The 25443-nt window shown below is 47.4% G+C and overlaps 2 protein-coding genes across 7 annotated transcripts in view; one reads left to right on the forward strand and one right to left on the reverse strand.

Annotated features, from left to right (window-relative positions):
* LOC127039383 (zinc finger protein 3-like) overlaps nt 1–25443 on the forward strand; it is a 553990-nt gene that overhangs the window by 77169 nt on the left and 451378 nt on the right. The window lies entirely within an intron of this gene.
* LOC127039410 (zinc finger protein 501-like) lies at nt 5430–24350 on the reverse strand. Of its 3 annotated transcripts, none has more exons than XM_050933138.1 (6): nt 24241–24346; nt 14381–14463; nt 10968–11094; nt 6931–7047; nt 6098–6569; nt 5430–5929 (listed from the first exon to the last, which is right to left on the reverse strand). In XM_050933138.1, exons 2-6 carry the CDS (start codon nt 14402–14404, stop codon nt 5617–5619), a joined length of 1053 nt encoding a protein of 350 aa, XP_050789095.1. In that variant the 5' UTR covers nt 14405–14463; nt 24241–24346; the 3' UTR covers nt 5430–5616. The 3 variants fall into 3 exon arrangements, with proteins under 3 accessions (XP_050789095.1, XP_050789096.1, XP_050789094.1); XM_050933139.1 differs by having other exon boundaries at nt 5430–5845; nt 24241–24344; XM_050933137.1 differs by having other exon boundaries at nt 5430–6569; nt 24241–24350.

The raw sequence follows: 25443 nt of genomic DNA on the forward strand, positions 1-25443 counted from the left end.
CTGTGCCTGCTTAAAGCCTGCGTCCATCGTGTTATCGGGTAGGCTACATTGCCTCTTCCCCCAACACTGCCCTCTTGTAGAATGGGGGCCGAGTCGGACGATGAATCTCAGGTATAGGCATAACGTTCACAATGGAGCCCAGGCACAGGAGCATGTTTAGGAGAACCAGGCAGAGGAAAGACGGGCCAGCAATGGAGAAATAGAACTCAGGAACAGGTTTGCTAAGTTGGGTAAATGAAGATGGAGCACAGCAGGCTGCTGAAGGAGAAAGGCGAGGAAGAAGAGGCCAGCAGCTAGTCCTGCACAAGGAGGGGAGGAGTCGATGGAGGCGGCACCAAGTACGAGCCCTAGGAGGATTGTAAGGGCGAATACAAATCGAGAGGAATTGCAGCCAGCTGGTGTGGGGATAGACCGTAGAATCGCACTGTCACCAGGAAAGGCAGTCTACGTGATTGGTGACTCTTTACTGAGAAGAGTAGAACAGGCCTGTAACTAGACCTGACGGGAGAACAGAGGGTGTGCTGTCTGCCAGGGGCCAAGATACAGGATGTGGACCTGAGGCTGAATACGATCTTAGCGGGAGCGGAAAGAATCCGTTGATTATCCTTCATGTGGGAACGAATGATACGGCTAGTTACTCGCTGGACTGTATCAAAGGAGGACTATGCCAGACTGGGGAAGACGCTCAAAGAAATCGAGGCTCAGGTGATCTTCAGTGGGATTCTGCCAGTTCCTAGAGCTGGGCGACGAAGGAGTGACAAGATTATGGCGATCAACAGATGGCTCAGGCAGTGGTGATATAAGCAGGGCTTTGGGATGTACGGTCATTGGGAAGCGTTTACGGATAGACTTCAACTAAGCAAGGAGGGAAATAGAATTCTAGGATGGAGGCTCGCCGACCTTATCAAGAGAGCTTTAAACTAGGAAGTTGGGGGAGATGGTTGGGAGATGTTCAGGAGATCTCCACGCCGGAATATAACCTGGAGAGGGAAGTAAACAAAGTGAGAGGGGATACCCTTGCAGACCAAGGAATTGATCCAAGGAGGAATAGTGGAGTAGAAATCAGAGTAACGGGTGATGCTGCTGGTAGAAGGTCTGTGCACGACGGGGGAAAGAATGTCACTGACGCCAAACACCGAAAATTAAAATGTCTGTACACTAATGCGAGGAGCCTTGGTAACAAGATGGAGGAACTGGAGCTACTGGTGCAGGAAGTGAAACTGGATATTATAGGGATTACCGAAACCTGGTGGAATAGTACTCATGACTGGAGCACGGGTATTGAAGGCTATGTGCTGTTTAGAAAAGACAGGAAGAAAGGCAAAGATGGTGGAGTAGCCTTGTACATCAATGATGAGATTAACTGTAGTGAAATAAGAAGTGATGGAATGGATAAGACAGAGTCTGTCTGGGCAAAAATCAAACTGGGTAAAAAAGCAACTAGAGCTTCCCCTGAGATAGTGCTTGGAGTGTGTTATAGACCACCGGGATCTGATCTGGATATGGATAGAGACCTCTTTAATGTCTTTAATGAAGTGAACACAAAGGGGAAATGTGTGATTATGGGGGACTTCAACTTCCCGGATATAGACTGGAGGACGAGTGCTTGCAAGCATAATAGGGGCCAGGTTTTTCTGGATGTGATAGCGGATGGATTTCTTCATCAAGTAGTTGAAGTACCTACGAGAGGGGATGCCATTTTAGATTTGGTGCTGGTGAGCAGTGAGGACCTCGTAGAAGAAATGGTGGTAGGGGACAACCTTGGTTCGAGTGATCATGAGCTGATTCAGTTCAAACTAGATGGAAGGATAAACAAATGTAGGTCTGGGATTAGGGTTTTCAACTTCTCGAGGGCTAATTTTAAACAGTTAAGGAAATTAGTTAGGGAAGTGGATTGGACGGAGGAACTTGAGGATTTAAATGCAGAGGAGGCCTGGAATTACTTTAAGTCGCAGCTGCGGAGACTGTCGGAAGCCTGCATCCCAAGAAAGGGGAAAAAAAACATGGGCAGGAGTTGTAGGCCAAACTGGATGAGCAAGCAACTCAAAGAGGGGATTAGAAAAAAGCAGAAAGCTTACAGGGAGTGGAAGAAAGGCAGGATCAGTAAGGGAAGCTACCTTGCTGAGGTCAGAAGATGTAGGGATAAAGTGAGGAAGGCTAAAAGCCGCATTGAACTGGACCTTGCAAAGGGAATCAAAACCAATGGTAAAAGGTTCTACAGCCACATAAATAAGAAGAAAACAAAGAAAGAAGAAGTGGGGCAGCTATACACTGAGGATGGAATGGAGGTTAAGGATAACCTAGGCATGGCCCAACATCTAAATAAGTACTTTGCCTCAGTTTTAATAAGACTAGTGAGGAGTCTAGCGATGATGGAGGGATGATAAACGGGAATGTGGATATGGAAGTGGATATTACCGCAACTGAGGTAGAGGCCGTACTTGAACAGCTTAATGGGATGAAATCGGAGGGCCCGGACAATCTCCATCCGAGGATATTAAAGGAACTGGTGTGTGAAATTGCGAGCCCGTTAGCGAGAATTTTTAAGCAATCAATAAACTCGGGGGTTGTGCCGTATGACTGGAGGATTGCTAATGTAGTTCCTATTTTTAAGAAAGGGAATAAAAGTGATCCGGGTAATTATAGGCCTGTTAGCTTGACGTCTGTAGTATGAAAGGTCTTGGAAAAAATTTTAAGGGAGAAAGTAGTTAAGGACATAGAGGTCAATGGTAATTGGGACAAATTGCAACACGGATTTACTAAAGGTAGATCGTGTCAGACCAATCTGATCTTCTTCTTTGAGAAGGTGACGGATTACTTAGATAAAGGAAATGCGGTAGATGTAATTTACCTAGATTTCAGTAAGGCGTTTGACACAGTTCCACATGGGGAACTGTTAGTCAAATTGGAAAAGATGGGGATGAATATGAAAGTTGTAAGGTGGATAAGGAACTGGTTAAAGGGGAGACTCCAGCGGGTCGTATTGAAGGTGAACTGTCAGGCTGGAAGGAGGTCACTAGTGGAGTCCCTCAAGGATCGGTTTTGGGACCAATCTTATTTAACCTTTTTATTACTGACCTTGGCACAAAGAGCAGGAATGTGCTAATAAAGTTTGCGGATGATACAAAGCTGGGGGGTATTGCTAACACGGAGAAGGAGAGGGATACTATTCAGGAAGATCTGAACCACCTTGTAAACTGGAGTAATAGAAATACGATGAAATACAATAGTGAAAAGTGCAAGGTCATGCACTTAGGGATTAATAATAAGAATTTTAGACATACGTTGGGGGCGCATCAGTTGGAAGCGACAGAGGAGGAGAAGGACCTTGGGGGTATTGGTTGATAGCAGGATGACTATGAGTCGCCAATGTGATACAGCTGTTAAAAAAGCAAATGCGATTTTGGGATGCATCAAGCGAGGTATTTCCAGCAAGGATAAGGAGGTGTTAGTACCATTATACAAGGTGTTGGTGAGACCCCATCTGGAATACTGTGTGCAGTTCTGGTGTCCTATGTTCAAGAAGGATGAATTCAAACTGGAACAGGTTCAGAGACGGGCTACTAGGATGATCCGAGGAATGGAAAAACTGCCTTATGAAAGGAGACTCAAAGAGCTTGGCTTGTTTAGCCTGGCCAAAAGAAGGCTGCGGGGGATATGCTTGCTCTATATAAATATATCAGGGGGGTTAACCTTAGGGAGGGAGAGGAATTATTTAAGTTTAGTAATAATGTAGGCACGAGGACGAATGGGTATAAACTGGATATTAGGAAGTTTAGACTTGAAATTAGATGAAGGTTTCTAACCATTAGGGGAGTGAAGTTCTGGAACAGCCTTCCAAGGGAAATAGTGGGGGCAAAAGACTTTTCTGGCTTTAAGACAAAGCTTGATAAGTATATGGAGGGGATGTTATGATAGGATTGTTAATTTGGGCAATTGATCTTGGATTACCACCAAGATAGGACTGCTCAAGGGTCTGCGGGGAAATGTTGGATGGGATGGGAACTGAGTTACTGCAGAGAATTCCTTCTTGGGTGCTGGCTGGTGAGTCTTGCCCACATGCTCAGGGTTTAGCTGATCGCCATATTTGGGGTCGGGAAGGAATTTTCCTCCAGGGCGGATTGGCAGGGGCCCTGGAGGTTTTTCGCCTTCCCCTGCAGCGTGGGGCACGGGTCGCTTGCTGGTGGATTCTCTGCAGCTTGAGGTCTTCAAACCAATTTTGAGGATTTCAATAACTCGGTCCTGGGTTAGGGGTTGTTATAAAAGTGGATGGGTGGGGCTCTGTGGCCTGCCTTGTGCAGGAGGTCAGACTAGATGATCATATTGGTCCCTTCTGAGCTAAGAAAAAAAGAAAAAAAAAAAGAAAAAAAGAAAAAAGACCTAAGCAGCTTTTGCCCTGGCTTCCATGTTCAGGAAACGAGCATGCACGTACTCTCAAGCGAGAAACATTTCCGAAAGTTACCATTGGGGCTTGGCAGATTTTGTGGTCAGCCATTTCCAGGAACTCCGCCCCCCCGAGGGTGGTAACGAGGCACCTGTAAATCTCCTAATTAGGAGAAACCTGGCCAAAAAACTGAACATGTCATTACCCTTATAAATTGCCCACTGTGCAAGCAGTGGGCAGGGAGAAAACACAAAAAGCTGTACCTGTAACCGAGCCTGATCAACTCGAAGTCTCCCTCGGCTACGTGTTCTCAGAAGCCTACCCGTCTGCCGGTGATGATGAAACTTTGGTGGTTTGTGTGTGAGTATGCCTAGCTGCTAATTTTGTTATCTCTGCTAGCTAACTGAGCCTGTAATCGTGTTGTAAGCCAGAGACAAAAGCCAATCCCAGCCGCCCCAAGGCTCCTGCTAGGGGAAACCCGTTGACCAGGAAACCTTGAACGCAAGGGGGGTTGAACAAAATCTCATGGCAATCTTTAACTGTCTTATTGCATTTTTTTTATTTAGACGAGTAATTGCATTTATGCTTAATAATAGCACCAACAGCACCCTTACTAACCCTTGGAAGGACCTGAATAACTACTGGGACCTAGAGAGGTACCAGGGTCAGCTTCTGTTTGTAATTGCAGTATTTTTATTATTTGTTCTGGTATTATATTGTAAGCCCAAGTTGTAACTAGTATTAAGTTGTTCCTCATCCTCACTTGTGACCCATTCAATAAACCCTCAATTTTAACCCCACGACTGATTGTTTGTGTTATCCCCATTGCTACCTTCGGGGCACATGTCACCCCTCCCGAGGACATCCAGTGATCGAGCCTCCGCCCTATTCCAACATTTATTACCCGGTAGATAACGGGCACCTTGTGACCATATCGGTGGAGCGAGGGGCGAGAGTAATCAGTAATCAACAGAGCTGAGACACCACGGTGAAGATGATGCAAAAATCACTATGTGGGAATTAACTAATGTGATTTAAAAAAAAATTCGTTTTTGCCAACCCTAGTCAAGAGATTTATTACAATTTTCTCTCCTGTGCATATTCTAATGTCTAATGAGCCTTGAGCACTGATTGAAGCTTTGCCCGCACTCAGAGCATATGTAGGGCATCTCCCTTGTGTGGATTCTACAATGTGTGTTCAGGGTAGAGCTCCGATTGAAGCTTTTCCCACACTAAGTGCACGTGTAAGGCGTCTCTCCTGTGTGGATTCTCTGATGTGTGATAAGGTTTGAGCGCTGACTGAAGCTTTTCCCACACTCAGCGCATGTGTAGGGCGTCTCTCCGGTGTGGATTCTACAATGTGTGTTCAGGGTAGAGCTCCAAATGAAGCTTTTCCCACATTCAGTGCACGTGTAAGGCTTCTCTCCCGTGTGGATTCTCTGATGTCCGATAAGGTGTGAGCTCCGATTAAAGCTTCTCCCGCACTCAGAGCATGTGTAAGGCATCTCTCCTGTGTGGATTCTACGATGTGTGTTCAGGGTAGAGCTCTGACTGAAGCTTTTCCCACACACAGAGCATGTGTAGGGCGTTTCTCCTGTGTGGATTCTACGATGTCTGTTCAGGGTAGAGCACTGACTGAAGCTTTTCCCACACACAGAGCATGTGTAGGGTGTCTCTCCTGTGTGGATCCTATGATGTGTGATAAGGTTTGACCTCTGATTGAAGCTTTTCCCACACTCAGTGCACGTGTAGGGCGTCTCTCCTGTGTGGATTCTCTGATGTCCGATAAGGTGTGAGCGCCAACGAAAGCTTTTCCCACACTCAGTGCATGTGTAGGGCAACTTGCCTGTGTGGATTCTCTGATGTCTGATAAGTTGTGAGCGCCGATAAAAGCTTTTCCCACACTCATGGCACCTGTAGCGTGTCTCTTCCAAGTTGATTCTGCCGCTTGTTATAAGGTCTGAGAGGCTACTAAAGTTTCCCTCTGGCCTCCCCTGAGTCTCACAGGCTTTTGGTTTTTCTGGGAGTGCACAACTCCTGGAAACATTCTCTTTGGATATTCCTGATAACATTCCACGTGCTTCTCTTCGCTCAGCATCTTCCTGATGGGGTTTCTCCTCCTTATTCTCACTCACCATCCCATCACCTGATGGGAGACAGAGAGAATCCAGACACAGGTCACTACCTGCACCAGAAAGAAAGAAAATCTCAGAGAGAGGAATGGAAAAAGGGATGAACAATCCAAAACATGTGTGGGAGAGATCAAACATATCAGGAACTGATTTTCCCCAAAACCTTCCCCAGAGGCGAGAGGAAGGGATCAGTTTTGGTCTGCATCTCAAGAGAACACTCAGAGGAAAGTGAGCTCGGGGAGCGACCTGCTGTCAGTTGTCAGTCAGAATAGGAGGGAAGCCATGAGTGACATCTGCCATAATGATTCCACATCTGCAGGGAACAATTCTGAACTTGGAGAGCTCACAGGGTCTTTGTAGGGCACCCCAAATGTTTCCTGCATTCCCACACAGTTGGTTTAATCAAGTCCTCACCTGTGCAGGCAGCTCTTGGAAGCACTTCTTTCTCAGAGCCACGGAGGTCTGGAACCCACGGTTCTTCCCCTCGTTCCACCTGGGAGATCACATCAGGTTTGGAAACTGGAAACCCTACTGCAGGCAAAGAAAACCAGGGAGGTCAGTGGAATTTGTGGGATACTTGTCACAAAGAATAGTCCATGGTTTTAACCCCCAGCTCATTGTTAAGCAGTAACATCCCAAGGCCAGCTTCCTTGGCTCAAAGAGGCAGGATAGTTATTATGATTATAAATCATATTCATTACATTAGTGCTAAGGAGCAACTAACAGTGGGTCCCCATTGTGCTAGGACAAGTACAAACACAGAATAGTAGATGGCCCATGCCCTGAAGAATTTACAATCTAAATATACAAGACAGGCACAGAATGGGATAAGGGACAGAACCCACTGTTAGAATAGAGATATTCAGGTCTGCCTGTCAAGCCTATAGTTTAAGAACTTAGGGGTATTTTTATCACTGAGATACTTATAGGAGTATGAAAACAAAGAATCAAAATCACTGTCTGTATTTGTAAGGGTCTTCTCTAACCGTGACAGTCTGAGGCCTTGTCCTTAGGCTAAGGCCTTTGACTAAGCAGCAGGAGCAGCCATAAGCTGGGAAGCAAAGGGTCACATCCTCACATCCCAAACCGTCACACTGAAATAAGGTGCTATTGGGCTGTTAGGAAGATGATAATGTCCTGATAGTGCCCAGCACTACCAGATAAAGAAACAGATCTTAAGATGGTTAAAGAAAACTTAGTTTGATAGCAGCCTGGTTTGGCAAGAAATCACCTCTCAATACTTGTGGTTGTGAAACTTTCATTTTTGTATTCTTTTATCTTTATGGCCACCGCTTTACAATGTTAATCAGTCTGGTTCTCTAATTGTTTTTGTCTGCTGTATAATTAATTTTGCTAGGTGTAAGTTAATTAGGTAGTGGGATACAGGTGGTTAGAGAATTATGTTTCAATGTGTTAGGATTGGTTATTTAAATTTCAGTACAATGATTGGTTAAGCAAAGGTATAGCTGAGAATATTACTATATAAACTGAGTAAAACAGGAGGGGGAACAGGAACAGGGAACGGGGAAACAGGGCAAATGCTCTGTGGCATCAGAGCTCATAGACTCATAGATTCTAGGGTCAGAAGGGACCAATGTGATCACCTAGTCCGACCTCCTACATAAAGCAGGCCACAGAACCCTATCCATCCACTTCTATAACAAACCCCTAACCTATGCCTGAGTTATTGAAGTCTTCAAATTGTGGTTTGAAGACCTCAAGCTGCAGAGAATCCACCAGCAAGTGACCCATGCCCCACGCTGCAGAGGAAGGCGAAAAGCCTCCAGGGCCTCTACCAATCTGACCCGGAGGAAAATTCCTTCCCGACCACAAATATGGCGATCAGCTAAACCCTGAGCATGTGGGCAAGACTCACCAGCCAGCATTCAGGAAAGAATTCTCTGCAGTAACTCAGATCCCATCCCATCCCATCAAACATCCCATCATCAACCACTGGGCATACTTATCTGCTGATAATCAAAGATTGATTGCCAAAATTAGGCTACCCCATCATATTATCCCTTCCATAAACTTATCAAGCTTAATCTTAAAGCCAGATGTGTCTTTTGCCTCCACTAATCCCCTTGGAAGGCTGTTCCAGAACTTCACTCCTCTAATGGTTAGAAACCTTCGTCTAATTTCAAGTCTAAACTTCCTAGTGTCCAGTTTATACCCATTTATTCTTGTGTCTACATTGGTACTAAGCTTAAATAATTCCTCTCCCTCCCTAATATTAATCCCTCTGATATATTTATAAAGAGCAAGCATATCCCCCCTCAGCCTTCTTTTGGCTAGACTAAACAAGCCAAGCTCTTTGAGTCTCCTCTCATAAGGCAGGTTTTCCATTCCTCGGATCATCCTAGTAGCCCGTCTCCGAACCTGTTCCAGTTTGAATTCATCCTTCTTAAACATGGGAGACCAGAACTGCACACAGTATTCCAGGTGGGGTCTCACCAGTGCCTTATATAACGGTACTAGCATCTTCTCATCTTTGCTGAAAATACCTCGCCTGATGCATCCTAAAACCGCATTAGCTTTTTTAACGGCCATATCACATTGGCGGCTCATAGTAATCCTGTGATCTACCAATACCTCAAGGTCCTTCTCCTCCTCTGTTGCTTCCAACTGATGCGTCCCCAATGTATATCTAAACTTCTTATTATTAATCCCTAAGTGCATGACCTTGCACTTTTCACTATTAAATTTCATCCTATTACTATTACTCCAGTTTACAAGGTCATCCAGATCTTCCTGTATGATATCCTGGTCCTTCTCCGTGTTAGCAATACCCTCCAGCTTCGCGTCATCCGCAAACCATATTAGCACATTCACACTTTTTGTGCCAAGATCAATAATAAAAAGGTTAAATAAGATTGGTCCAAAAACCGAACCTTGAGGAACTCCACTAGTAACCTCCTTCCAGCTGGTAAGGGGGACACGAGGAAAAGGCTCTGCGGTGTCAGAGCAGATAAGGGGGACACGCCACCGAAGACCCCAGGCCCCTTGAATCATCTGGGCAGCCCTGGGTGACAGTCATTCTCTTGTCTCTGTCGGGTATTCCATTGATGTAGGTTACTCCCAGTGAGTCCTAAATGACCCATTCATATCACCCCATGGCAGCTACGTGACAAAACACCTCACGTCTCCTGCTCTTTATAATCATAGCAATACCAATCACAGCAGGAAACTGAGGTGTGTATTGGCATCATACAAGTATCACCAAAAGTCCCACCTCTATCTCACACACACTGCTCACAGCCCCTGGAGAGAAAGTAAAGCACAGGAACAGGACGTTAGTCCAGCAAACAAAGTGGAGGACAAGCTGCAATGCTCACACACTGGTCAAAAAGGAGAGGCATGTGGGTCCCTAGCCATAGAGAGGGGCTGGCTAGAGGCCTGATACCTGAGGGCCCAGTCCTTGAGCAGACCATGGAGGCAGGTCAAAGGCTTAGCTACCCCTGAACTGTGACATTGCAAAAGCACGTTTTGGGGAATTAGGAAATCTAGTGACTCAGGTGAAATGGGAGGGAGAATTAAACTCCCCCAGTGGGAGGAGAAGGCTGGGGAATTAAACGCTAACATTCAGGAGCAACAGCCTCTAATTCTTCTGGAAAAGGAGAATGTAAGAAACAAGAACTGGGACATGCAACGTCAGGAGGGATAGGTTCAAAGATCCAAAGAGCCTGGAGGGAAGACAGGTTGTGGCTGCTGCAGATGGGGAGAGAGGGGTTAAGACTCTCTCCAAACTCTCACTCTTCTTGACCCCGACCTGATTTTATGATCTATGAGCTAGTCTCACGTCTTGTGGGCAATTTTATACTTGCTAGAGGTAAGATGCCATGATCAGAGTATTACTTATTATTTTGGAACATGCGTGGAGGCAAAGAGGTGAGCATAAAGAAATGGGTTATTAAGGGCAGGTCAACACTACAGCTGGGATTGACGCTCTGAGATCGATCTAGCCGTGATCGATTTAGTGATACGATTTAGTAAACGTAGCCTAAGTTTCCTACAGTTCAGGGCCTTATATTAAGTTGAGGCTTTGCGAGAGTGGTTATGCTGAAGTCTAGGATTTACCTGAGGTTTGGGTAGGGATTCAGGGTTAAAGGTCTGGGATCCCCCACAGCTCTAGATCCCCAAACCTCTCCTCCCTCCCAATGACGCACCCAGCCCACTTCCTGGGTGCCCTTCCTCCACACTCCCCTCTCCTTCTTCCCATTACTCGCAGCCGGCACCACCTCCCGGCACCTTGGGAGCTTCTTGTGTTCCCTCCTCATCCCTTATTACTTCCTCCCTCCCTGCTGCCTCCTAGGTTATGGGAGATAAGGAAAAAAAGGGGGACAAAGAAACTTGTCAAAACTTGAATGATGAATAAAGGTATAAAGTTATTACTGCTCAGGTTCTTTATAGACCCCACAGCTTCTAATAACCCAGAGGATAGGACTCCTTACCCAGCGAGGTCACCGTCTCATAGTTCTCCTGCATGACATCCCTGTAGAGGGCTCTCTGAACAGGGTCCAGAAGAGCCCATTCCTCCCTAGTGAAATACACAGCCACCTCCTCGAAAGTCACCGGCCCCTGAAAAAAAAAGAGTCCAACACTCAGGACCTGCTGCCCCCCTCACAACCCCACTATTCATGGAACAGCAGCACCAGGTAAATGGAAGCTCCAGGAGGCACATATTAACAGACTCCCACCCCACCTTGCCTAGAGCAGCCAGGAGGAAGAGAGAACCTTTGTGTCTCCCAGCTGACAGACGGAAGCAGGGTCATCACATTTATCACATAGCTACTAGCCAGAGCTTAATATAGGAGATGGGGCTGTCTCTGGAGCCTGCTGGTAGCTCCCTGGTAGGAATCCCAACACTCTCCAAATAAAATATATGGAAGAAAGGGGAACTCAATAGTAAAGAATAGAAGTTCGAAGGTCAGAATTGTAGAAAGTTGGCAAGGGAAGCTAGCAGAAATCAATGATCAACCAATGAAAATAAGAAAGAAGGTTTTAAAAGGACAAAATTAATCCTAACAATGGTCCAAATAACTAGAGTTTTGAAAGACCTGCTGGAGGAGCATGGTGGACTGTTAATGTTGATTTTAATTAGGACTTGGAACACTTGGGAAATTCCAGAAGACTGGAATAAAGCTAATGCTGTGCCCACATTTAAAAAGTATAAAAGAGATGACGTAGCTAATTACAAGTGTGTCAGTCTGAAATTGATACTGGGCAAGAGAATGGAGCAGCCAATACTGGATTTCACTAAGAAAGAAAGGAGGGTAATATAATTAGTACCCATTAAAAAGGTTTAGGCACAATAGATCCTATCAAACAAACTGGATATCCTTATTGGATGAGATCAAAAGTTTACTTGCAGCTAATAGTCCTGATGTAATATATGTAGGCACATGAGTTGGTTCAGCACAATATTTTGACTAGAAAGATACAAAATACACATGGCATACACTAAATAGATTAAAAACTGGGATTTTAAATAGGGAACCATGGTCGAGTGGATTTCTTTCTAGTGGTTTCCCGCAAGGACTGGATCTTGGCCCTGTGCTATTTAACATTCTTATCAATGACCTGGAAGAGAATATAAAATCATCACTGATAAAGTTTGCAATTGCCACAAAGACTAGGGATGGGGGTAACTAATGAAGTGTCAGGAGGTTCAGGTTTCAGTACTGGGAGTCTGGGAAGTTGTCCCAGCCCTGGCTGGAGGGTTATTTCCTGTTCCACAAAGAGGGGAAGTTTCATTCCCAAAGCCTGTGCCTTGAAATTAGAACCTATCTGACACTACAGCCCATATTCAACATAGTGGCAGGATTATAATATGATTAGGACATGACTCATTTTGTACAAAGTGTCTCATGTGTGGTGTCACTGGAAAAGTTATGATTTGCTGAATATGATTATCCTACCTGTGTTATGGATATCGACTCTGTATCTATCTTTCAAATGTGCTTGCTCTGGGTTAACAGCCACAACGAGCATTTCAGGTACAACAATGAAGAAGCCAGACAGTGTTCATGGCTAATCAACAAAGACAATGGACTGTGGAAGAGCTTAGCCCTCCTGTGAACGGTTCAGCCAGCATAGGAGTCACGGCTACTGTGACTCAGCAGGGCACGTTAGGCCATGTGACCAGACCACATGACAATGAACTTCATTTTGGTACCTGTATTTTTCCACAAACCGGAGTGGGAACTGAGGTTAGAACAAAGGGTTCCTGCCATATGGAAAAGCTACATAAGGTGGAGTGTGACATCAGCTCTTGGCCTCATTCCACGCACAAGAGATCTCCTGGAAACACCTGAGGGACGAACACTGAACTGGGGGAAGTGCTGGTTCCAGGGTAAAGGGATTTCTAGCTTGTGTATGGAAACTTGGTGGACTGCTTGTAGCATCAGTCAGGGTGAGAAATTGCTAATTCAAATTCTATCCAGATAGTATGTTAGGCTTGGTTTGAGTTTTCAGTTATTTGCTAGGTAATCTGCTTTGATCTGTTTGCTAACACTTATCACTGGAAAATTGGCTGTTGTCTTCTCTCTCTCCTTGAGTGGCTTAGATAACGCATTCAGGTAGCTTAGTTGGCTGCACGGCGCCACCTGCTGTCGTGTTGGGTGATAACAGGCCCTGGAGAGGCAGGCTGAATCTCCAGCAAAGCAGTGTTAGAAGGGCCAGCCCAGCTTGAGGGTTAGAGGGCACAGCGGTTCCCAGAAGCCCCCCAGACTGCACCCCGGGGTGACAACCCATCACAGCCTAAAGTACACAAGTCTCAGCAGTTTTGTCACATCCTGTCCCCTTCCCTTTCTCCACTAAAGATATTTCCTGCCTCCCACCACCTCTAGCAGATCCCACCAGTGGTGAGCTCCAGCCGGTTCGCATGAGCACGTTGTTAAATTTAGAAGCCTTTTTAGAACAGGTTGTCCCAGGACCATTGGTTCTAAAAAAGCTTTTAAATTTAATAAAGGCTCGGGCAGTTGTCCACCTGGCCCCCAGCCCCAGCTCACCTCCCCCTCTCCTCTGAAAGCTCCATCCTCCTTCTCCTCCCCATCCCCTGCTTCCTGCGAACCAAATGTTCAAGAGAAGCCTGAAACAAGCAGCAGGCAGGTAACCTGGTCCGGGGGAGGGGGGGGCGGTGATGGCACGCGTGGCTCAGTCCGGCTCCACCTGGCTATGGTCAAGCGCCCCAGCCAGGTCCCGTCTAAGCACCCCTGGCTCGGGGCTGGTCCCGGTCGAGTGGCTCCGACCCGGCCCAGCTCAGGCCCCGCAGCACCGGTCCCAGCCGAGCAGCTCCAGCCTGGCTGGGGGAGTTGGGTCCCACGGCGCCAGTCACGGTCCAGGCCGAGCTGTCCCAGTCCTGGCCCCAGGCAGTGTGGTAAGGAGGCAGGGAGCAGGGAGGGGGTGTTTGGTGGGTTGTGGGGGGTGGATAGGGGTCAGGGCGGTCAGAGGGCAGGGAACAAGGGAATTGAATGGGGGCAAGGGTCCCAGGGGGCAGTCAGGAAGGAGCAGGGGTTGGATGAGGTGGTGGGGGGCAGTCAGGGACAGAGAGAAGGGATGGTTGGATGGGGCAGAGGTTCCAAGGGGGCATCAAGAATGAGAGGAGGGGTTTGATGGGGCGGTAGGGGGTAGTCGGGGACAGGAAAGGGGGGGATGGGTCAAGGGTCCCTGGGGGGGGTGTCAAGGAACAGGGGGGTTGGATGGGGCACAACCCCCAGGGGGGCATGAGCCCCTCATGAAGTGAGGAGGAAGGAATCTGTTGTTAATATTTTGGCAGCTCATCACTGGCTCACACCCTCCTATATATTTAACGCTTCTCTCCCTCCAAGCAGAACCCACCACCAGCTCCCTGAGAATCCCTTACCTGAGCCAGCTCCATTGCAGCCATTGCCTTCCCCCTGGGAGAATGGGATGATCTGGAGCAAAACGTGGACGTTATTCTGTAGCCTGCCAGGGTGAGAAGGGCAATGTGAGAGAATTCAGACAGGCTTTCTCTCCTTTCCACATGTTGATTCCCCCCAGGATTTCCCCTGCTAATGGACATTCTAGGTTCTGCCACACTATGAAGCACAGAGTGACCTTATTCCAGAACAGATCTAGCCCCCTCCTACCAGGGTGTAATCCTCTGACACATGGTGAAACACACCCAGCAGCAGAGTCTCTCTGTTACACTTATCAAGTTTGCAGGCGATACCAAGCTGGGAGGGGTTGCAAGGACTTTGGAGGATAGAACTGAAATTCAAAATCATCTGGACAAACTGGAGAAATGGTCTGAAGTAAATAGGATGAAATTCAATAACGACAAATGCAAAGTACAGCACTTAGGAAGGAACAATCATAGAAAATGGGAAATAACTGCCTAGGAAGGAGTGCTGTGGAAACGGATCTGGGGATAATAGTGGATCAGAAGCAGAATATGAGTCAAAAGAGTTACACTTTTTTTCAACAGTAAGTATCATTTGGGAATGTTTTAGCAGGAGTATTGTAAACAAGACACGAGAAGTAATTCTGCCGCTCTACTCCGCAGTGATTAGGTCTCAACTGGAGTAGTGTGTCCAGTTCTGGGGACCACACTTCAGGAAAGATGTGGACAAAATGGAGAAAGTCCAGAGAAGAGTAATAAAAATGAATAAAGGTCTAGAAAACATGGCCAATGAGGGAAGATTGAAAAAACTGGGTTTGTTGAGTCTGCAGAAGACTCAGAGGGGACACGATCACAGTTTTCAAGTACATAAAAGGTTGTTACAAGGATGCCAGAGAAAAATTGTTCTTCTGAATCAGTGAGGATAAGACAAGAAGCAATGGACTTAAATTACAGCAAGGGTGGTTTAGGATAGAGATTAGGAAAAAAACTTCCTAAATGTCAGAGTGGTTAAGCACTGGAATAAATTTTCTAGGGAGGTTGTGGAATCTCCATCACTGGGGATATTTAAGAGCAGCCTGGACAAACACCTGTCAGGGATTGTCTAGATAATATTGAGTCCTGCCTTGAGTGCAGGGGACTGGCCTAGATGACCTCTCGAGGTCCCCTTCCAGTTCTATAATTCTATGAACCAAAGGCCAGAGAAGAGCAGAATCAAAGGAGTCACTCCGGGGAATTCTCCCTGTCACTATCCCAAGGCAGCTCTCTCAGGTTTACAAAGCTGTTTGATGCTCCAGCCTTTATACAGTCTCTCCTGACAGTGCCCCTTTCATGGGCTGGGCCTACTTTTAGCTTTTGGGAAGCGTGAGCCCTGGGGCTCTGAGACTGGGCCTTCTTGCCTCAGAACATCTTGTTTCTTTCTGTGGCCCCACAGTGAGTCCAAATGAGTAGATACTCCTGACAGAGACAGTGAACGTAAGAACGTTCAGAGCTGCCCACTGCATCAGAGCAATGGTCCATCTAGCTGAATCGCCAATGCCAGGTGCTTCAGAGGGAATGAACAGAACAGGTAATCATCAAATGATCCACCTCGTCACCCATTCCCAGCTTGTGGCAAACAGAGGCTAGAGACACCATCCCTGCCCATCCTGCCTGTGACACTGGCAAATCAGGTGTTAGCTCTTGCAAAAGCCCCCATGTCTTCATTGAACAGGGACAAAAACATAGCTGGAATCAGTCTGACTCACTTGTGTTAGTATTAGGGATTAGGATTATAAGAATGCGTTTACACTTTATTGAATGCTTGTGAGTTGCTGCCTGGGTTAATATCTGACTAGTTGCATTGTGAGCCTCTGTGGCTCTGTAAATCACCAGACAGGACAGAGACTTTACCTAGGTGAAGTGCTGACTGGCAACCGAATGCATTACATCCTGCCTGACAGGAAAGGTTCATCAACACCAGAGAGACTATTATGGGATGTTAAGGACGACAAAAGACTGTTCTTGTGCTCTTGACTTCCCATTAGCTGAGTTTGCAGCTCAGAGCACATGGCAGGAAGGGGATAAAAAACCCCATACAGAAGGAACTGATTAATCTGTATGCTGCTTGGATTCTGGGGGGCAAATTTTCTAGGCATAAGCAAGAGATTCCCAGCTCATTAGCCTGGGTTAGTCCTAAGGAAAATATAGGGCTTGCTTATTATAAAGGCTTCTATTACCTTTTGAAATTTAAGACTGTAACTTGTCTCCATCTATAGGATTACCTGCTTTAACTTTGTAAACAACTCTTGTTTCCTTTTAAATAAGTCTTAATACAGGTTATTATAGGAGTGGCTACAAGTATAGTCTTTGTCGTGAGATCTAAGATTCAACTGACCTCAGTAAGTGACTGGTCATTTGGGACAAGGTCAGGCGTGACAAAGCCCTGGCTGGGATGATTTAGTTGAGGATTGGTCCTGCTTTGAGCAGGGGGTTGGACTAGATACCTTCTGAGGTTCCTTCCAGCCCTGAAATTCTATCATTCTATGACTGGTAGTAACCTGAACATTGCTGTGATTCGTGGGCAAAGGCAGCGGTTCTCAACCAGGGGACCTGGGTTGCCTGGGGGCCACCAGCAGGTTTCAATGCGGGCAACAAGCAAGGCCAGCATTAGATTCACTGAGGCCCAGGGCAGAAAGCTTAAGTCCCAGCGCATGGGGCTGAAGTCCAGGGCCCTGAGCCCCTACCTGAGGCTGAAGCCAAAGCCTGAGCAATGTAGATTTGTGGGGCCCCTGTGGCTTGGCACCCCGAGAGAGGAAGAAAGTGCCCTGAGGACTCAGCCAGAAGGTTGAGCCCTGACACACTACTGGCTTAGAAGGTCTCTGCCAGTCAGGAAGCGCTAGCAGCGAGGGAAGACTGGCAACTGATGGTTGGAGGGGTGAAGAGGTTTGGGGTGTGGTGGGGGAAGAAGCGTCTGGGACTGGATAACCTGGGGCTGGGCAGTCTACATAGGGGACACTTGCTCCTCCTGTGCCCTTTCCACACCCTCTTGTGAGTAGAGAATGACCACCCTGTCCTCACCTCCAGAGGCAGCCGTGTCTCAGGACTCTCCCAAGTTCCACCCACTAACTCTCTTCCCATTTGGGGTATAGCTCGGGGCAACAAATCACCACCAAGATGAACCCAGCTGAATGCTGCCTGTTCTGGTGCCACAGGGGCCTCTGGTGGGTGAAAGGCAGAACTGTAGCACTTCTCAGGCAGAATGTATCTTCTTCACGCCAAAAAAAAGAAATTCTGTGCTGGACGTGAATTCTGTGCATACGCAGCACTGCAGAATTCCCACATGAGTAACTCACACCTGGCACAAACATAACCTGCTCACTCCCATCTCTTCTCCCTATGGGTCGAGTCCCAGAGCTGCTGCTGTCATTAATGCACACAGGCTTTCACTCCCGTTAGTGCTGGCAAGACCCAATCCAGTTACAGGACTGAACCTTTATTTTCCTATCACACGGGAGAGTCTCAGCTGAGGGGGAGGTGAGATGGGGAGGGGGTACAAAGGGGAAAGTTGTTGTACCCATGTTGGTCTCAGGATAGCAAACAGGTATTTTTAATTAGTTCTAAAATAATTACCTCACCCACCTTGTCTCTCCAAGAGATCTAAAAGTGGCAGAAGGAGACAAACAGGAAGACAGAGCTCAGGACTCTAAACCAGACATTTCAAACTCCTGGAAGAAACTACATTTCCCTTCTGCCCTTGAGTATGTTTGTATCCTATATGAGGGACCACCCCATTCCCCTCACAGCAGCAAAGGGAGACTGCAGCCAGCCCCAGATGGTCCTTCCCAAATCTGGTATATTTGTTGTGACAAAGTTTGTGTGTAGTGGGTGCACGGGCTGGGTACAGCTGGACCCATCTGCAGATTGGAAAGTCAGGGCAACTCTAGCACAGCTTGGGGGCTGTGGGCAGGGGGAGCAGTTTTGGAGCAGGGCCTCTGTCCTCTCTAGCTCTCATGGCACATGGCTCTGGCAGCATCAAGTGGGTCCATCACTGCAGAGGAAGACTGGGGTAGTGTCTGAGATCAGGGTGAGAATTGGAGGTGGGGTCCATGCTCAAGAATGGGGGATGGAATTCACCTCCCCACCCCTCTGCAGAGCTCAGCAACTAGGATTTATCCAGTGAAGTGAATTTCAATCTGGGTGACTTTGAGTCAGCCACTGAAAGGTCCTGTGCCTTCGGTTCCACACTGGCCAGTCAGCTCTCTCCCCAGACTGCTGGGGGCAGCCAGGGATAATTAGTGGGTTTGAGAATTAGAAGATGAAAATTCACTAAGAACAATTATATTTGTGTGTTTATTATTAAATCCCCAGACACCCACCATCCCCATCCTCCTTCCGATGAGCTATAAATATCTAAGGGATTCAGCTACTGATCCTCTAGTCAGTTCCTGCCCTTTTCCATTTTCTATAGCAGCACTTTTAAGAACAGGGCAGGGAAACATGATTTAAATACTTTGAACCAAATTCCAGAAGCTGCTGAGCATGGAGAAGTTCATATGAAACCAAGGTTCCGTCTCCCCAAGGACCTGGTCCCTAGTGCAAAACAACAGACCCTCCCCGGAAATCTGAAATGGCCACTTCATAACTGAGAAAATGTTATTAATCTCTTCACTTCTGGGAATTACCAACAAGAGAAACCACCCAGTGACGGTGATATCCTGTGGAAAAGATCTTATGTGTCTTTAGATCATACCCATTTGGAATCTGGAACTTTATATACTAAAATGCCTAATTTGTAGCCCTACGGCAATTGCCTGGTGTCACTACAGGGCAGAATTAAGGTTGGTGCCTTAGCTGTTAATTTCCGTCCCCTAACATATTGCAATTGCTGTTAAGTGGGTTTGTCAAAATTCATTTTGTCTATTTCTTTCTTTTAATTTCAATAGATAGCGATATTTATTTTTAAGCCCTTTTTTCAATGTTTACAATTTCAATGTTCAGAGCTGTGGGAAGTTATGGGGGTCGTCAGACAACAATTATTTAATTACAGTAATTGTTGAGATTCCAAAAGCCAAATCATATAACTGTTCAAAGAGAAATTGTCAATGTCACAGGCAAAATATACAGTGTCAACATCCTTAAATCAAACTCCACTTTCTCCAGAAGCATTTCTGTATATTACCTATATAAATATTTTTCCATCTGTGTGTGCGTGTGTGTACAGTAAAATGAACGTTTGCTGCAATTTAATTCATAAAAATCCAATCATTTCAAGCATAATTTTAAGTAATGAAGTACTTGAAATCTTTCACTTCCTAGACTGGAATGTTTCATTTCAGGATAATTACACCCTCCCTGTGATTTTTTTCACTCTCAGTACCGTAACCCCCTCGTGACATAGCTCCTGTCTGGGAGCTCTGCTGAGGCCAGTGGCGTTATGATCAGAAGATGACACTCTGACACATGATCAGAGACACATGAGGGAGGGTGGAGGACGAGGTAACATGGAGACTACCAGAGCTGAACGTGTCCCTAAGAGCAAACCCCCTTTGAGCCTCTGCTCTCTCTCACCTCCCAGAGTCAGTAATTCTGAGAAATCGTTCCCTGAAATCTAAATAGCCCCAGTATGAGAGACAGTGATTAACACAGGTACCTTAGGGGCTGCAGCACCAACCTCCTGCCTTGACGAGGGGGATGAAGAATTGCTGTAGAAATGGGTTAGGTTAGGAGAGGGCACAGCTGAAGTGGGACTGGGAGCTCAGTGGACCAAGAGGCCAGAACTCATAGGACGGTTGGGAGAAGTCAACAGGACTGGGTAGAGGCATTTCAGTGTATTTTCCCCATTAACCATTCTGCCATGTATTTAATTTAGAAACATCTGAACATCCTGAAGCTAAGCTGGGTTGATGCATTTTCACTTACATTGGTACAGTTTAATCAGGTGCTTAATCAGATGCTCATGCAACAGAAAGCAATCAATAATGGGTGTGCTTTCATTCATTAACTTGACTGTGTGCTACGCATCGCTTTAAAAAAAAATTGGTGTGAGCGAGTGTCAAAATTTTAGGCATTAAGAAATGGAAATTAAGTGTCAGTTCATTTCTCATGCATATAGCCCTTTTGCCCTAAAATGCACATTTGACTCTTTGACATCGCTTCATCCGCCCCACCAGAAAATGCTATAGGGAACCCGATCATTACAGCCGATCTTCACCAGGTACAGTTCAACCAACTATGGGCCAACATTCAAATGGTTCTGTTTGTTTTATCTTTCATTCAGCTTTGCAAATCTTGGATCCCATTTAAAAACTGGAACTGAAATAACAAAGCAAGTAAAGAAGAGAGCAGCATCAGGCATAGGTAGGGGGAAAAACAATAAATGGGAAGAATTGACTATGCACAAAGGAACATCTCAAACTATGAGAGCCTCAGACCGTCGTCCAAGTGAATCCATCCCAGCCAATCACTCAGTCCGTCTGGCAGTAAATGCTGCGTGTTCCAGGCAGAGCTACGGTGTGTGAGTCTGCTCTGCTGACGTGCTGCTTTGGTATGGAATGCACTACGGTCACAGGGAGCAGAGACACAAACTCCTACAAAACACATTCCCAGATACACCTCCAATGCCGCATCCCCCCACCCCCCCACTGTCTGCCATCCCCTCCCCTACCTCCACATGGTCATTCTCAGCCTATTGCTAACTCTTCCGCCCAGCCTTCAGCACTATAAATAAATAAAACATGGTGTTACAAAAGGTAGATTGTGCCACAGAAACCTGATCTGGATGTCAGTAAGGTTTTTGATACAGTCCCACATGGGAAACTATTCGTTAAATTGGAGAAGATGGGGATTAATATGAGAACTGAAAGGTCAATAAAGAATTGGTTAAAGGGGAGTCTACAAGGGGGTCATATTGAACGGTGAGTTGTCAGGCTGGAGGGAGTTACTAGTGGAGTTCCTCAGATCAGTCTTGGGACCAATCTTACTCAACACTTTTATTAGTGATCTTGGCACAAGAAGTGGGAGTGGGACACAAAGCCGGGAGGGATTGCCAATATGGAGGAGGACAGGAAAATCATACAAGAAAATCTGCATGTCCTTGAAAGCTGGAGTAATAGAAATGGGATGAAAATGAACAGTGCACAAATTCTAGTTGTTAGTCTCCAAGTGCATAATTTTGCAATAAGCTGGGGATTTATCAATTGGAAGTGACAGAGGAGGAGAAAGACCTGGGTGTATTGGTTGATCACAGGATAATTATGAGCTGCCAATGTGATGCAGCCGTGAAATAGGTTAACGCAGTCCTAGGATACATCAGGTGAGGTATTTCCAGCAGACACATGAGAGGGTTAGTACTGTTATAAAAGGCACCGATGAGACCTCATCTGAAATACACCTCTCCCTTCTGCCATTAAAGTCTGTGAGTCTATAAACTGTGCTTTCTGTTGCACAGACACCGATGGAGATCAGGGCCCCATCGTGCAGCACATGGCAGAGAACCTGACTGAGATCAGTCCCCCCATTCTGCTGGGCACTGCACAGAGAAGGACAATCCACAGCCCCTCTCTGTTTTCCTCCTACCCATTGTCTACTTGGATTGTGATCTCTTTGGGGCGAGACTTCCCCAAGGTCACCAAGCAGGTCAGGGTCAGAGCCAGGAACAGACCCCATTAACGCCAGAGCCACGTCACCCGCAGCTTGGAAAGGTCCCCAGACCCCATTGTATTAGGTTGCAGGAAGAGGTGGTTTGTCCATGGATGCACAGGCTGTCTTGGCAGGGCAGCTCAGCTGCAGCCCCAGCACAGACCTGGGTGTGTGTGTCATGGGTCAGGAGAAGTCAGTGTCCAGTCCTGTGGGATAGTGCTCCTGGCTCACACCTCCAGCACTCACTGCTGCCCCTCCCTTTCCAGCTGCACTGGTCAGCAAGCCCCAGGCCTCTGGGAGATCACTGCTCCCCACACACAGACACACCAAACCTTCAAACAGGCACATGGTGCACCAGTGCCAGAGTGCACTAGTGCAAATTCTGTCCGTACTAAGGGTTTGCACCAGTGCCTAAAACACTAGGGTGGCAGAGACCTTCAGTGCCCAAAACAGCAGTACGGTGGCACTAGAACTGGGATCTAGTTCTAGCTCTGTCACAGACCTTGCACACATCAATGTTTCTCCTCCCAATTTTAGTCTCTTTACCTAGTTGCCCACTCACTGGGGTCTCCCCTCTCTCCACAGCTGCTCACCACTAAAATCTGTGTGGGTGTCACCAGAGCTGAGCTAGTTCAGCTCTGGAATAGTCTTACAAGGGGGGCTGTGGAGTCCTTTTTCCTGGAAGTTTTTAAGAACAGGTAGGACAAACTTCTGTCAGAGATAATCTACATATACTTGGCCCTGCCTCGGCAAAGAGAGCTGGATTTGATGACATCTTGAGGTCCTATCTAGCTCTATATTTCAAGGATGCTATGCGATATATACGTATAAAACAACATACAGAGAAAAACCACAAAAACATGTCGTCAGGCCATTCAAACAACAACAAAACAAAAAACTACATTGCACAGCATAAAATGACACAATACAAAGGAGAAGAAAGCAACACAATGCAAACTAACACATCTTAGGACAAAAGTACACAATGCAAAATAGCTCAACTCAAACCAACATAACACAGGTACCAAACAAGCTAAGGCAAAACAAAGCATCATAAAACTATGCAACACAACATGGTGCATCATAGTTCCAAAAGGCACCATGCAAAACAGTTCAGCGTAGAACAGGGCACAGCACAAAAGAGAATTATTTCAATGTAGGCCTGGAAGGGATCTTGAGAGGTCGTCTACTCCAGCCTCCTGGGCTGAGGCAGAACCAAGTATCCCTAGACATTCCCAGACTGGTGTATCTCTAACCTGGTCTTAAAAACCTCCAGTGAAGGAAAATCCACAGTCTCCCTTGGAAGCCAATGCAAGGCAAACACAGATCAAACCAACACTGTACACACACACGCTGGGTTTGTGGATAAGAGGAGAGGCAAGAATTCAAACAATCTGGATTCAGTTCCCAGTTTTGCCACAATTTCTCCATGCAAATTTGAGCAAATCACTTCAGCTCTCTGAGCTTCAGATTCCCCATCTATAAAATGGAGAGTCGCCTCCCACCATTGGCCTATTTAGCCTTTCAGCTTTTTGGGGCAAGGCCTGTCCCTGTGGGCATGTCGACACTGCAGTCAAACACTAGCGGCAGGCCCGGGCCCGCTGACTTGGGCTCACACGGCTCAGGCTGTGGGGCTGTTTAATTGTGGTGTTGATGTTCTGGCTTGGGCTGCAGCGCAAGGTCTGGCACTTTTCCACCTCGCAGGGTCCTACAGCCTGGTTCTAGCCTGAGCCCAGAAATCTACACTGCAATTAAACAGCCCCTTTGCCTGAGCCCTCTGAGCCTGAGTCAGCTGGCATGGGCCAGCTGGGGGTTTAACAGCAGGGTAGAGATACTCTTGGTGTCTTTTCCGCACCTGTCACAATGGGGACCCTGATCTTGGTCAGTGTCTGTGCAGAACCCTGCACAACAGGAAGACTGATCTCAGCTGGGGACTCTGCAGCTCCCAGCATTACAGGATCCCTGATTTTGTTTAGGGCCCCTGCAGCTACTGGCAAAATGTGGGGGCAGGATCTCTGTCAGGGTCTGTGCAGTGCACAGTACAGTGCTGGGGTGTGATCTTTGTTAGGGTCAGTGCAATGCCAGGCCCAACGGGGACACAGATCTCAGTCGAGGTCTCTGAAGTGCCCAGAACAATGGAGGCAGCGGTTTGGGTCACAGTCGTTTGCTGCCTGGCACAAGGGGGGCCGTGATTTTGGTGCAGGTCTCAGTTTTACCTGGACAACAGTGGGGTCTGATCTTACCTGGGGTCTCTTCAGTGCCTGGCAGAACAAGGCCCAGATCTCAGTTGGGATCTCTTCAACACCTGGCAGAACAGGGCCATGCTCAGTACGATAACAGCCCTGATCTCAGTCACACACCTGGGGAGAAAAGTGGGAAGATTTTGGAGAATTCAATATCAGTATTTCACAACTGAAGAGAAAATGGGGCACAAACTAAATATTTGCCAATATAAGGGACAAGCATCAACATGTGGGGAGATTTTATGTGTCGATTCAACAGTTCAAGAGAAAAGAGGGGAAATTGGAGGAGATTACACAGGGATATTGAATCAACAACAGGATGGGACAGATTCTTCTTGCCTCACACTCACAGGGCTAGGAGGGAGCCCTGGGTGATGTCTTTTCACGGGGGAAAGGAGTGGGGCTGGAGTCAGAAGGTCACAGTACCTACCTGGGCAAGAAAAAGCGGAAGCGCCCTCGGGGCAGGCTGGGAAATGTAGTTCCTGATTCTCTAGTCACACATGTGACTAGCAGGTGCTGGGGGGGGAGGGGAGAGTAACTGGACTAGGAAACTTGGGGCTGGGCCATCTCTATGGGGGACACTTGCTCCTCCCTCCCCTTCCTGGCCCTTCCCCCGCCCTGTTGCCAGCAGAGAGTGGCCCCCCCAGCCCAGCCCAGAGGTGTCCCTGTCTCAGGGCCCCCTCAGTCTCTGCCCAGTTCAGAAATCACTCGGGGGAACCATTTCCCACCCGCACAAGGACAAATCCCTGCAGGTGAAAATGGGGGAAACACCCCAAACCTGAGATCTGAACTGGCCATTGGCGAAGGGCAGAGAAAATGGGGCACAATGGGGGGAGGGGAACAGGGAACTTCTCAGGGGTTTGGGGGAGGGGGGGTCACCCTGGGTGCTGCTCGTTGCTCTCTAGGGAGAAAGGGGGCAGGACGGGAGGGGAGGGGGGTCCCCACGGGGGGGGCAGCGGTAAATCCGAGGGGATCTCAGCCCCCCCCTTTCTCTCCCCGCTCCTCGGGGGTCACCTGCTCTTCTCCCCCCCGGCCATGTCCGGGCTGCACAGACATTTCCCACCCGCCCCTTTCCCAGCCCCCGCCCGGCCCCACGGGGGGTTAATGCGGGACTCTCCTCCTCCCCGATCTGCGCATGCCCAGAGCCCAACGGCACAAACCCTTCTCCGGCCCCGGGAGAGGCTCCAACGGCCCCGCGCGAGC

Source organism: Gopherus flavomarginatus, chromosome 23 (genome assembly GCF_025201925.1).
Source record: "Gopherus flavomarginatus isolate rGopFla2 chromosome 23, rGopFla2.mat.asm, whole genome shotgun sequence".
In the NCBI taxonomy this organism is placed as follows: Eukaryota; Metazoa; Chordata; order Testudines; family Testudinidae; genus Gopherus; species Gopherus flavomarginatus.

Coding starts and splice junctions, on each gene's coding strand:
- LOC127039410 (XM_050933137.1), bottom strand. CDS start 14,404: ATGGCTGCAATGGAGCTGGCTCAG. Junction 11,095..14,380: donor CTGCAATGGAGCTGGCTCAG/GTAAGGGATTCT, acceptor TTTTTTTTTCAG/GGGCCGGTGACTTTCGAGGA. Junction 7,048..10,967: donor TGAGACGGTGACCTCGCTGG/GTAAGGAGTCCT, acceptor CTTTGCCTGCAG/TAGGGTTTCCAGTTTCCAAA.